Raw genomic sequence first — 13,058 nt, 5'->3', positions numbered from 1 at the left:
ATCAAACTGGATTCTATTATATTTCTCGTCAAATATGACTTATCTTTAACAATTTCTTTAGCACCCTCCCAATTTATACAATGATTAAAATCCCTTAGGTGAATAAATAAGGCATTAGACATTTGCCCACTCTTGACGCTATACTGATGTTGTTTTAACCTTACTTTTAATTCTTTTCCAGTCTGACCAATATAGCATTTGTCGCAATTTTTACATGGAATTGAATATATACATCCTTCTTCCTTATATGGAGAGTTTTTAATTAAAAGACTTCTAACTGTATTGGAGTTCTTAAATGCTACTTGAATGTTGAAAGTCTTAAGAATATGTGGTAGTTTGACGAAATTCTCGTTGAAAGGCAGTACAAGTAGGTTCTTTACATTAAAAGTTTTACTAGCTTTTTCCTCGTAGAAAGATTTCTTAGCCGATTTATAAGAAATCTCCACGAGGTGCTTAGGATATTTTAATTTTGAAGCTATGTTAGATATTCTTAAGAGTTCATCATCCAAAAACTCCGGACTGCAAATTCTATGGGCTCTCAGAAACATTGATGACAACACTGACATCTTTGTCCTGCAATGATGAGACGAATAAAAATGTACGTATGAAAGAACATTGGAAGAAAATGATCATTTACCTTTCCTTGATGTTATGATTTACAGAAAGGAAAGGTCCTTCAAATTTGATGTCTATAGAAAACCCACCAATGTTCTTTCATACGTACGTAGAACTTGAGGGGCCCCTACCGGAAAAACTCGACCTGGGGCCATGGGGAAAGTACGCCCTAAGGCCCTACGACCGAGAGCCGATACGGTGCTACAAGTGCCAACGATATAACCACCTGCAGAGTTGCTGCCCCAACACCACGAGATGCGGAGTATGCAGCTTAGCACACGCAACGGAAGTGTGCATAGAGAAGCACAAGGAGAACCAGGCCACCACGGCTCGGTGCCCCAACTGTCAAAAAAAGCACCACGCATGGCATCCTCGCTGTCCAGAACGCATCCGACGGCTCCCTGGTGGCAGACAAAACCCTCAAGGCGAAGCGCGGAACGCACCACCCCCCTCCCAGCAGCAGCAGCCTCTGTTCGTGCCCGCTCCCCCACCATCACGCCCAGCCTGGGGTCAAGCACCCACCCCCCGCCAAGAACTGGAAGAGCAGCCTAACCCTCCCCCAACACAAACCCAGCCCTCAACTAGGCCCCAAGCAGAGATCCACAACGCCCGGCGCAAGAGACGTCGACGACGAAAGAAGAAGACACCAGAAACTCCAGCACCCCCAGCTAGGAGAACCGCCCCGGCAACCCTCGCCACATCCACTACCGCAGTCCCTCCAGCCAAACTCCCGGCCGGAGACAAACCAGCGACCGGAGTCAGGCCCATTGCCACCCGCTACCCACCGCTTGAGGGGATGCTCATGGCAGCTGCAGCAGTCTTCAGACGCCTGCTACAACAGCCAAACACTGTTCCAGGCAGAGATGAAGACCTGGCCTCTCTTCTCATTCGAGAAGTAATGGCGGCCACTTTCGAGGGCACATTACCCAACCCGCACCAGCCTGCCAGGACACCCACCAACAGCGTCTCCCCCCACCACCAAGATGGAGCAGAGTAATGCGCACATGAGAAATTCTCCAGCACCACACGACCTCGGCAGCCTGAAGGTGCTCCAGTGGAACATGCAGGGAATACGCAACAAGAAGCACCAACTCCTCCAAACAATCATGGAGGAGGGCATGGATATCGTGCTTCTACAGGAAACATTAGCACCCGGTGACTTCGAATGGAGAATAGGGGGCTACACGGTCCACTCACTCCCGCTTGACAGAGGCATAGGACACCGTGGTTGCATGGTGCTGGTGAAGAATAACCTACCACACCGCAGGGTTGCGCGACCCGTACACTGTGGTGAGGGTGTGGAGGTGATGGCTGTGGAGCTCCTCCTTCCCGACCTGCCACTCCTCATCTATAACATCTACAGGAGCCCCGGGAAACTGTTGGAGGTCGATGAGATACTGTCACTAGCTACCCACAACAATATCTTAGTAGCTGGAGACTTCAACGCCCATCATCCACTGCTTCACTCCCCCTCTCCGACTAACCCGACCGGCCGCCAACTGGCAACCACGTTGGAAGAGGTCCAGGACATCTCCCTTCTAAATACTGGGGAACCCACTCACGTCCGGGGAGGCAGACTGGATCTCACCCTGGTGTCTACCAATCTAGTTTCCGGAAGTAGCTGGCGTGTGCATCCTACTCTCACCAGCGACCACTACGCCGTCATCACCACTCTAAGGGCCGCACTCCCACTACCACCGCTCCAACCACCTCGATGGGACCTGCGGAGGGCGGACTGGAAGAAGTTCCAGGCCGCCCTGGATGACTGGTGGAAAGCGTGCGACCCGCCGGAGGACCTAGACCAGCGAGAAACAGAATTCACTACAGCAATCGAAAGAGCAGCAGAAGCAGCCATCCCCAGACGACATCCAGGGCATCGATGGCGTCGGAACTGGTGGTTCTACAATGAGGAAGTCCGGGAGCAGAATCACCTGGTCAACATTCATCGGAAGCTGTACCGCAAGCGACCCACTTCAACTAACCTACAATTGTTGAAGGAAGTGGTTACACACGCTCGACAAGTCTCAAGCCGGGTACGGGAGGCCAAATGGCTGGAGTGGTGTGCCAGCTTTTCCCAGCACACCAGCTTGGCAGACTTGTGGGCCAAACTGAGGACGGCTTCCGGGAAGCGCGCCCCTCGTCCTGCCTCACACCCAGAGCCACAACAGGAAGCAGAACGACTAGCGGATATGTTCGCCACACGGTGCGCCAACTCCCAGCTCCCCGCACAGATGCAGAACCTCCAGCAGCAGCTCAGGCCAGCACGAGAGCAGGCCGTCGGTACGGCGCGAGCAACACCTGACGTCACCGATGTACCTTTCACGCCACAAGAACTGGCCCGGGCCAAGAAAGGTAGAGATACGGCTACGGGAGCGGATGGCGTGACCTATTCTATGCTAGCTCACGCGGGGCCTGCCGGGGAGGCAGCACTACTGGCCCTGATGAACCATTCGTGGCTGGTAGGACGTCTCCCAACCACCTGGAAACGAGCGGACATCCAGCCCATCCCTAAGCCCAGGGAGCCCTCCAAGCCACGTCCCATCTCCTTGCTGAGCTGCACGGCCAAGACAGCGGAGCGCATGGTACTCACCCGACTCATGTGGCGTCTGGGCCCCCTCCACCCACACATCTTCGGATTCTCCAAGGGCGTAGGGACGGCCGACAGCATCATGACTCTCCTGAGTCACATAGACAACCGCCCTGCCGTGGCCGTTTTCCTCGACCTGGAAAAAGCGTTCGAGCTAGCCAGTGCTCACGCCATCCTAGATGCGCTGGTACAGCGGGGTGTCCAGGGACGACTCCTCTCCTGGATAGAGGACTACCTGCTACACCGACGCGCCCGGGTCAGGTTCCAAGGCCACCTTTCAGCCTACCGGGACCTAGAGAACGGCACTCCGCAGGGTGGGGTTCTCAGCCCCGTCCTCTTCAACCTCCTAATGGAACAGTTGGTGAGCCTACCCTTCCGGGGTGGCACGGCGCTTCTCAGCTATGCCGACGACCTGGTTCTTGTCGTCTCGGGCAAAACCCGAGGCAATAGGATCACCAGAGCACAAGAGGGCCTTGATCTTATCTCTAACAAGTGTGAAGAACTGGACCTCAAGATCTCAGCTGAGAAGTCCAAGGCCTTGATGCTTAAGGCCACCACCCCGGACACCCACCTCCACATTCAGGGTATCCAGCTGGCTTGGACCAGCTCGTACCAGTACCTGGGAGTATGGGTTGACCAAGGCTTATCCTTCAACACCCAGGTCACCTACCTAAGGGAGAGGACGAGGACGAGAATCAATGTCATGAGGGCGATGACAAGGACACACTCTGGAGCCTCACATGCCGTGCTGCGCCTGTACTACATACAGGCCGTCCGCTCGTTGATTGACTACAGCGCTGTCGTGCTGGTTTCCCTGTCACCCACCCAACAAAGGAGGATCGAGTGCATCCAGAACCAGGCCATGAGGACCATGCTCGGGGCACCTCGCTGGACCAGTATGTCCATAATGCAAAGTGAGACTCGACTGGTACCTCTGGCCTCCAGGGTTCAACATATTGCGACTTGCCGGGTGGCTAAGATCCTCCGACAAGACAGGGAGACCATAGCACGAACCAAAATCAAAAGGACCCTACCGCAGCGACGGGACCTCTTCAGCACAAACACCTGGCTACGGAGGATAGCTGACGCCACCAATGCACTGTTCGACGACGGTCAAATAGCCATGTGGAGTCCGGATCTGGCCGTTGCAAACTACGTTGTACCGGCCCCATGGCAGCCCCCACCCGTCGAAATCATCATCAACAACCCGCCAGCAAGGAAGGCACAGTGCACACAACACGAGCTGCGGTTACACGCGCTGGCATCTGTGACACAGGCCAGCATCCCAGGGGGAGCCGTGTACTACACAGACGGATCTGTGGACCCTGTTCGAGGCACGACCGGAGCGGCGGCAGTCACCGGCGGGGAGACGCTGTCATGGAGGACCCCCGACCACTGCTCTACCCTGCAGACGGAGTTAGTTGCCATACAGCAAGCCCTGGAGCACGCCCTTCACCATCGTGAAGGTGCGGTAATTATACACACAGACTCCAAATCTTCCCTCCAGACACTCCAGCAAGCCAGCCCCACCGACAACATCCAGCTGGTAACATCCATTCAGCTCAGCGCGCAGAGACTTGCCGGTGAAGGCCGGCACCTACGGATGAACTGGGTACCCAGTCACGTGGGGCTCCGAGGGAACGAGTTGGCGGATGCAGCAGCCCGAGCAGCTAGCACCATGCCCGCAGTATCCTGCTACGTCCTCCCCAGCCTGCAGCAGATCAAGACGCAGGCTAAGCGGAGCACCTGGCACTCCGCTCATCACCACCATCGCACCATGGAGAGAACCTCGCGGCAGGCAGCATGGTACGCTGCCACCACAAATTACCAGCCGCTACAATGCGGCCGTCCGCTAACTAGAGCCGACCAAGTTCGGTTGCACAGGCTCCGGCTCGGGTACGGCACGCTGGAGCAGCTACGGCCCGAGTTCAGTGGTCAGGAGTGCGAACACTGCGGCCTCCAGAGCCGTCGACCGCTGATACACTACCTGGTTCACTGCCCCGCCACAGCTCAACTAAGACAGCAACCCATCGAGGGCCCACAGGATGAGGAAGCTTTGGCCGCCCATTTGGTCAGGCGGGCTCTTAACACACCTAGCAAATTGCTAACCATCATGCGAGACATTCCGCCCCCTCGCTGAAACATGGTAGCAAAATATCGGGGCGTAAGCCCCAGCGGCGGGCTTGTGGCCCGCGCATTTTTATATGTATATGTATATGGTTATAAGTATATGTATGCACGAGTATATATACATACGTGTATGTGATTGTGTATATATTCATGTACTAATGTTAAATAATAAACTAAAAAACTTCTTTTCTATGTACCCTGAGGATGTCTGAATAGACGAAAGCGCTTGGTCATCAGTTTTTCTTTTTCCTTGGTGGTTTTTCCGCATATTTAGAATCACGAGTTTATGTGATTTCTCATGCATATATATATATATATATATATATTTGTGTATTTTGGGAGCAGGTTCTCTTTTAAACATGTTTGATTGAATACGACAGCATTCTGGAAGTTGTTGAATTTCTTTCTTGTATTTTCTATTTTTCTAATTATATTCTTCCCTTGGATAGGGTGGGCATAGACCAATTCATTATACTTCTCCATTTTATTGCACAACGTTTCGTCTCTAATAAGACATCTTCTGGTATTTCTGTTTTAAAGATATAATAGATATTTATGATACTAGTCTGAATTACATTGATTATTACACATTTACAATTTATATCAAATCTTACAATTGCATTTACATTTTAAATTTGAATGAATAATAACACTAAAGATAATATTATTAATAATAATAATGATAATAATATTAAAAACTACTTCTTGCCTTAGATGAAAAGGATGGCTACATATTAAACCCGGGGCGACCTTCTCCTATGCAGGTGTGAGGAGATTAGCGGATTACCCGTGACCTCTGCCCTTTTAAATGGTTCAGAGACCTGATGAGGAGAGGGGGTGTGTGGAGGGGGTGGGGGAGGAGGAGGAGGAGGAGGAGGGAGAGGAGAGGGTGAAGCTAAGGAGGAGGGGGTGGTAGAGGCGGGATGTTGCAATTTATTTCTATACAAGGGGATATTGGATATTAGGTCGCATTGCAAATTGATGGAAGGGGCTTTTTCTCTAATGTATAGAGATTCTAAGAGCTGGAGTTTTCTTGAATTATAATGGTGTCCAATGATTTTAGTATTTTTAGATATTAAATCCCTTGTGATTACTATGTTGTGGCATTTCTTAAGGTGTTCTTTTATCGCCCCCGTTTGCTGATGGTATGTTAACCTTCTGCCTAAGGTACATTGTGTATGACCAATGTATCTCGCTGGAAGTGCAAAGTCTTCCTCTGGACAAGTGAATTCATAAATTACATTGGTTTTCTGTAATGCCTCAGGTTTGAACAGGTTATTTTCCATCACTAGTGAAGATGTTTTGGGATTCTTATAGTATATGATGACTTTTATTTCATCTTCCTTGTTTACGGGGTGGCAATTTTTCTTTATTATGTCTCTGACAGCTTTCTCATCTTTTTTGTATGCTTCTGTATAAGTGTTGTGGTAAAATATGTTTATCTGGTGTTTTGCTTTGGATTTACTCTGAGTGTTGTCCTTGGAATAAAATCTGTGAAGCATTTCTTTTGTCATGTTGTCAAAATCAGTATTAGAATAGCCATTATTAATGAGCATTTGTCTTATGTGTTTAAGTTCATTGTGTAGAGCTTTCCATGATGAGCATACTAGTAAGGCTCTTTTTATATATGCTCTGATGACACCTTTTTTATAATTTTCTGTGCATTCCCCGTTTCCATTCATGCATTTGTTTAAGTTGGTAGGCTTCCGGTATACATTCAAGGTATATTTATTGGGTTTGGAATCTACTGATATGTCTAGAAAGGGGAGAGTTCCATTCTTGTTCAATTCAACAGTAAAAGAGAGCCCAGAAATCTCTTGGAGGTGGTACCTTAGTAGTTCTAGGTCTTTAGTTGATTTAGAGCTAACAAATATATCATCAATGTATCTGCAATAAATATGTGGTGTCAAATCTCTGTTTTGGAAAACCCTATGTTCTACTTCAGCCATAAATGCTTGGGCAAATAGGACTCCTAGTGGTGACCCCATGGATACACCGTCCGTTTGCATATAAAGTTTTCCCTCTGGGCATCTGAATGGGACCTCTGTGGTGCAAGTTTCTAATAATGCTTTCATAAAGTTGTGTGGGATTTTGGGTGGTGGGAGATCACTGTGATGGTATACATAGTCTAATATGATATTAATAGTTCTTGTGACGGGAATTTCAGTAAAGAGATTTTGGGCGTCTAAAGATGCGATGGGGCCTTTGGTCTGGTTGGTATTTAAAAGGTCGATGAATTCCTCGGTTGAGCGGAGGGAGTAGGTAGTGGGGATATAAGGAGAAATGATATTATGAAGGATTTTAGCAACTTGGTAAGAAGGAGTGGAAATTTGTGATATAATAGGCCTAAGTGGGTTATTCTCCTTGTGGGTTTTCACGTTACCATAAAAATATCCTGGTTGGAAATCTCCAACTAGTTTGCTAAATTTAGTACCCCCTATCTCTGCATTAACCCCGGTGATGAGGTTATTTAATTTCTTTTTCAGATTTTCTGTTGGGTTACGAGAAATTAATTTAAATTTTGAATGATCCTGTAAAATATCTCTACACTTCTCAATATACACACTTTTGTCTAATATCACATAACATGAGGACTTATCTGCTTTTCTGATGATAATTTTCTCGTTTTCTCTGAGTTGTCTGGCTGCTTCTTTTAGGCGCGGTGAGAGTAGTGGGGTGGTGTTGCGTTGGTGACGTGATTTTGTGCTCTCGCTTTGAAGTTGTTCTTGGAGGTCTTGGTTGACGGAGATTTTGCCTTCTTTCTCTAATTTGCAGATGTCTTCGAAGAGGGCTGCTATTTCCACTTTTTTGTTAATTTGGTTGTACTTAGGTTTTAGGTGGCAGTTGATACCCAAGTTCAAAAATTCAATTTGGTCTTCTGTTAAAATTTCATTAGATAGATTGATGAAAGAGGGAGAACTTTGAGGGATAGCTAGGGTACCACCGTACAGTCTTGATAACTTTTTCAATATTCTTGTTCTACCTACTTGGTGATGAGTTGTGATGACGTCATCTAGGGCAGATTGGGTCTTCTGTTATATATATATATATATATATATGTATGTATGTATGTACGTGAGATTGGGTGGTGGGAGTAAAACGAGGAATTGATTTACTCTAACGTTTCGACCAACTTGTTCTTCTTCAGAGATGTACAGCAAGTTTTGACATGGGTTACTATTTATATCACTCCTATTGAGCACTCGCTCAGGTTGCAGAGCCCGGGCGGCGATCAATTGTCCCGTGCAGCACGACACGTTTTGTCGCGCCCAGCACGAGGACACTTGCCACCTTTAACAAGCAAACAAATCTATCCCTTCCGTTGGTGTTTTCATTGATATTTATGTATGCAGCTTCGATTGTTTTCCTTGCCTTCTTCTCTAAACCATTTTGAAGAATTTTAGCCTCCATCCAAGAGAGTTTGAACTCCTGTGTGCTCTAAGGTCATTTTTGTGTTCACATAGGCTTTTATTTATACCCCGACTTAAATCTCCGAAATATGAAGCTGAACAACCTTTACACGGGATTTGATAGACAACACTTGATTCGTTATCAGGACCCTTTTCTTGTCTTTTAACAATTTTCCCTATTTTGTTGGATGAAACTTTAGCTGTTTTCATTCCACCTTTTATGAGAAACCGGTCGATGTCTTCGGTAATGTAGGTGGATTTTTTCTCATTTGTTTGTTGATACTATTCATCTACTTTCATTTCGTGTATTATCCTTGTTAAAGATTGGATTTTGTGAAATACCTGATATCGATCAGATTCTTGGTACAAATATTTACAACAATTTCCACATTAAACTTAAACTTGAACTCTTCCATTATATGGTATTTCATTTGCTTTTTTATTTTGGCATTCGGCAGTGGAGGCAAGATTTAATTCTTTTCTTTTCGATGAATACCTTCTGACTGATCACTAAGCGCATGAGCCAAGGCACGGAGGCTGTTTTTACAACTTTGATCGAGCTAAAAGACCACACGATTCCATTCTGCTTAGTAAACCTACTGGCAACCAAAAGATGAAATGTTCTTTGCCTATTCGTCTGTTTGTTTGTTTTTTATTTGTGTGTTTTTGCTGCGTGTTTCACACAAAAGAAAAAAGAATTGGCGACAAACCCGGACAGACATCCACAGGGTCATCGTCGCGTCCTGAACAATGATTACATTTTGTCCTTTCCCCCATTTCATGTGTAAAATGACTCCATTTACTCACCTATATTATTTGTATGATATTCAATATAAGTTGATGTATTCTATTTTCGTTTTATTCCATGCTTAATCATCCAGTCACACCAGTCACCTGTGCGCTGGTGGCGTCATCGGAAGCGTGCTGGTCTCACATTTGCTTACTTGTGGGTTCGAATACCACATTCTAATCCGATTTCCAAAAGTGATTGTTAGTTACCGACACACCCACCCAGACAGTCCCCCTAAAGGAATAGGGCAAAGGTAACGAGGTCCTTGCTATTCAGCGCCTCCTGGCGTAGTAAGCTCATCCCCAGTCATCTGGGTTTGAAATGTCTAACCATACGAATCGCAGGAGACCCCTGGGGAGTGTTGTCCGTCGGAGGACACGCTCCCCGTGGTCACCCCCAGAGCTTTTGAATCTGTGGCGGAGGTTTTCACCGTGGGTGGTGGTATGATTTAAAAAAAAAAAAAAAAAAAAAAAAAAAAAAAAAAAATCCACCATTAATTCTCCAATACGATTTTTATCTGACACTCCACACTTCCCATCCACTCCGTATATTGGTTCATCCCCTACTGTAACACCAAGATCTCTCAATACCACTACATTGACATTCCTCCCAATATTTTCTATGCACCTATCTAAATCTATCCAAAATGCCTCCCTTTCCTTTACACTCTCCTCACTACCACGCCCATATACGCCTACAAAGACCCACATCTCCCTTCCCAGTTTCACTTTCATCCACATTAATCTTGAAGGAACCCCCTTCCACTCCACTACACGATTACCTATCTCCTCACTTTCTAGTATAGTAACCCCATCCCTCTCCTCACTTCCGATACCCCCTCCCACTACACTCACAAATTCAAACTCACCCCTCCCTTTCAATTTAGTTTTACTTAATGCCAACACATCCATATTCCTTCTCACAAACATACTGCCTATATCTTCTCTTTTAATATAATCTGTACCACACCCACGCACATTAAGAGACCCAAAAATTTAAGGTTCTTGTTGAAAAAAAAAATCCTCCCAGACCCTCTTATGCCTTGACTTCTCGTAAGAATATACTCATTATATTTACAGACAGCAGGATGCCTAGTCCCATCACTCCGTCCCGTTTCAGCTGCCTTTTACAATCCGAGTGGGAAAAATCTGTAGTAGTATTCTTTTCACCCTACCACAGGGTGGGATTGAGTAGGCGAAAATGGAAATATTCATTCTTAGAAGTGGTACAGGACAGTATTAAAAGTAGGAGGGACAGTCGCAGTGCAATAAAGTAGCATCATTTCTCTATGAGTAAACAAGTCCTCTACCACAGATAATATTGTGTGTGGCTTTGGTCCGTAGGGGCGCCCCATATAGACCCTAAAGTATCAGTTGCATGCTAATGAGCAGATTTTACCGTATGATAACATGCAGCCAATTAGTTAGAGTCTCCTAACATGAACTGATATACAACAATTTATTAAGCAGGTATACAGTTATATTCGAAAAGAAAGAGAAACATGGATAAAATAGAGGAAACTATTTGGAAATGTAGTAGTATTAAAGAGATCGAGCGCAGACATGCTTTAGGAAGACAGCAAATTATATGTTTGAAAGATAGAAATGGAGAGATCATTAAATATAGAGACAGAATACTAAAAAAAAAGTAGAAGAATTTTACCAAGAGCTTTACTCGTCGAAGACCGTAGTTGAGTCAGTAAATTCATCTGTAGACGTTAGTAGTGTACCAGAGATTACAAAGGAAAAAGTAGAATTTGCTCTAAAAATATGAAACAGGGAAAAGCACATGGGGAAGATGGTATATCGATAGATCTTTTGAAAGACGAAGGGAAATAATTTCATCTTCAGTTAGCTCAGCTGTACAATCAGTGCTTGCGTCAATAAAGCGTTCCTGAATCCTGGTGTAATGCCATAGTGATTTTGTTTTACAAAAAAGGAGACCAGAGGGACCTTAGTAACTACCGACCATATAAAGTATTCTCAAAGATCTTTACAAATAAACTAAGTCAAGTTTTAGATGGAAACCAACCGAGAGAACAGGCAGGCTTTAGAAGCGGATATTTGAATCTAGATCATTTGCAGGTGATGAACCAACTGATCGAGAAAACAGCAGACTAAGATATACCTCTTTGTTTAGCTTTTGTAGAGTACGAGAAGGCCTTACAAAAAAGAAAAGAAAAAAAAACATGCCGACAGGAGAACTTTTGGTCCATATCTAGGTCGGATGAGAAAAAAAAAATCATAATCATGATAAACAAATAAATGAATATATAAAACTATAATAATGTAAACAATAAATAAAATACATAAATAAATACATAGGTATAGTTCAATAATAAGCAGATAAATAGTAATTAATAATAAATTGACATAACTAATGATGAATGAGAATAAAAAAAAATATATTAAACAAACGGACAAATGATTCTTAAAGATTCGAACTGAACTACATTGCACTGCCTCTGCAGGAAGTTTATTCCATTCATTGACTACACAGGTTGGCAAAGTTGAATCTATTTCCGGACAGATTGAGACCATTGTTTCTTGTCGGATTCTCATTCAATGTGAAATTTTTTGTCACTTTTGATGTTGTCAATTCCTTTTAGAATATTAAAGACCTGTATCAAGTCACGTCTGCGTCTACGCATTTTTTAAGGAAAACCGATTCATATGTTTTAGTCGATTTGCGTATGATTTATTTTTTATATTTGGAATCAGTTTTGTAGCTCGCCGTTGTACTTTTTCCAATCTGTCAATGTCTTTAATGAGATTCGGTGACCATACGGAAACAGCATAACCCAAATGTGGACGAACTTGTTAATGAGTGATGGACTTTTGAAGTTAGAAGATCGCGCAATCAGTCCTAGAATCATATTTGCTTTCTCAGAGGCTGAAATACACTCTTTGGATGGTTTGAGATTGTTACTGATAATTACGCCGAGATCTTTTTCATTATGTGCATTAGCCACGTTTCAGGCCATTGCAGTAATTTATCTAAATTATCTAGAATATCTAATTGGTTTAAGTGATCATTTGCCATTCCGCACAGTTTTGTATCATCAGCATATTTGGAAACAGTAGATTTTAGTCCATGGTCTATATCATTTATATATACTATGAATAGAAGTGGCCCGAGAACGGAACCTTGAGGAACTCCACTTGTAACATTCAGAAGTTTTTCCATTTAAAACAACTCTCTGTTTTCAACCATTCAAGCAGTTATTAGTCCAACTTAATAGGTTACCACTTGTTCCTTGTGAAGCTAATTTAGTAAGTAGTCTTTCGTAGGGGACGGTATTAAAAGCTTTTGCGAAGTCTAAATATATTAAATCTATATTGTTTCTTTTGTCATAATTCGAGATAGCTGTGTTGTAGAATTCGAGTTAGTCATGCAAGAACGTTCCATCTAAAACAATGCTGGCTATCATTTATCAAATAGTTACTTTCTAAATGATGTTCGATAGCATATCTGATGATAGTTTCCATATTTTCCTACGATTGAAGTCAAACTTATAGGCCTGTAG

The 13,058-nt window shown here is 44.6% G+C and overlaps 1 protein-coding gene across 1 annotated transcript in view; it reads left to right on the top strand.

Moving 5' to 3' along the window:
* The first annotated feature begins 1,619 nt into the window (after positions 1-1,619).
* The window catches only part of LOC143022308 (uncharacterized), a 16,870-nt gene continuing 5,431 nt past the window's right edge, over positions 1,620-13,058 (top strand). Inside the window, exons 1-2 of the mRNA XM_076180454.1 lie at positions 1,620-1,993; positions 2,264-4,415. Of these exons, the coding sequence (XP_076036569.1) occupies positions 1,620-1,993; positions 2,264-4,415 (2,526 nt within the window). The remainder of the gene's footprint in view (positions 1,994-2,263; positions 4,416-13,058) is intronic.

This window comes from Oratosquilla oratoria, chromosome 44 (assembly GCF_046742065.1).
Source record: "Oratosquilla oratoria isolate Oo_2021 chromosome 44, ASM4674206v1, whole genome shotgun sequence".
Taxonomy (NCBI): domain Eukaryota; kingdom Metazoa; phylum Arthropoda; class Malacostraca; order Stomatopoda; family Squillidae; genus Oratosquilla; species Oratosquilla oratoria.
The sequence above is the reverse complement of the archived record's forward strand: the minus strand, read 5'-3'. Positions and strand labels throughout refer to the sequence as shown.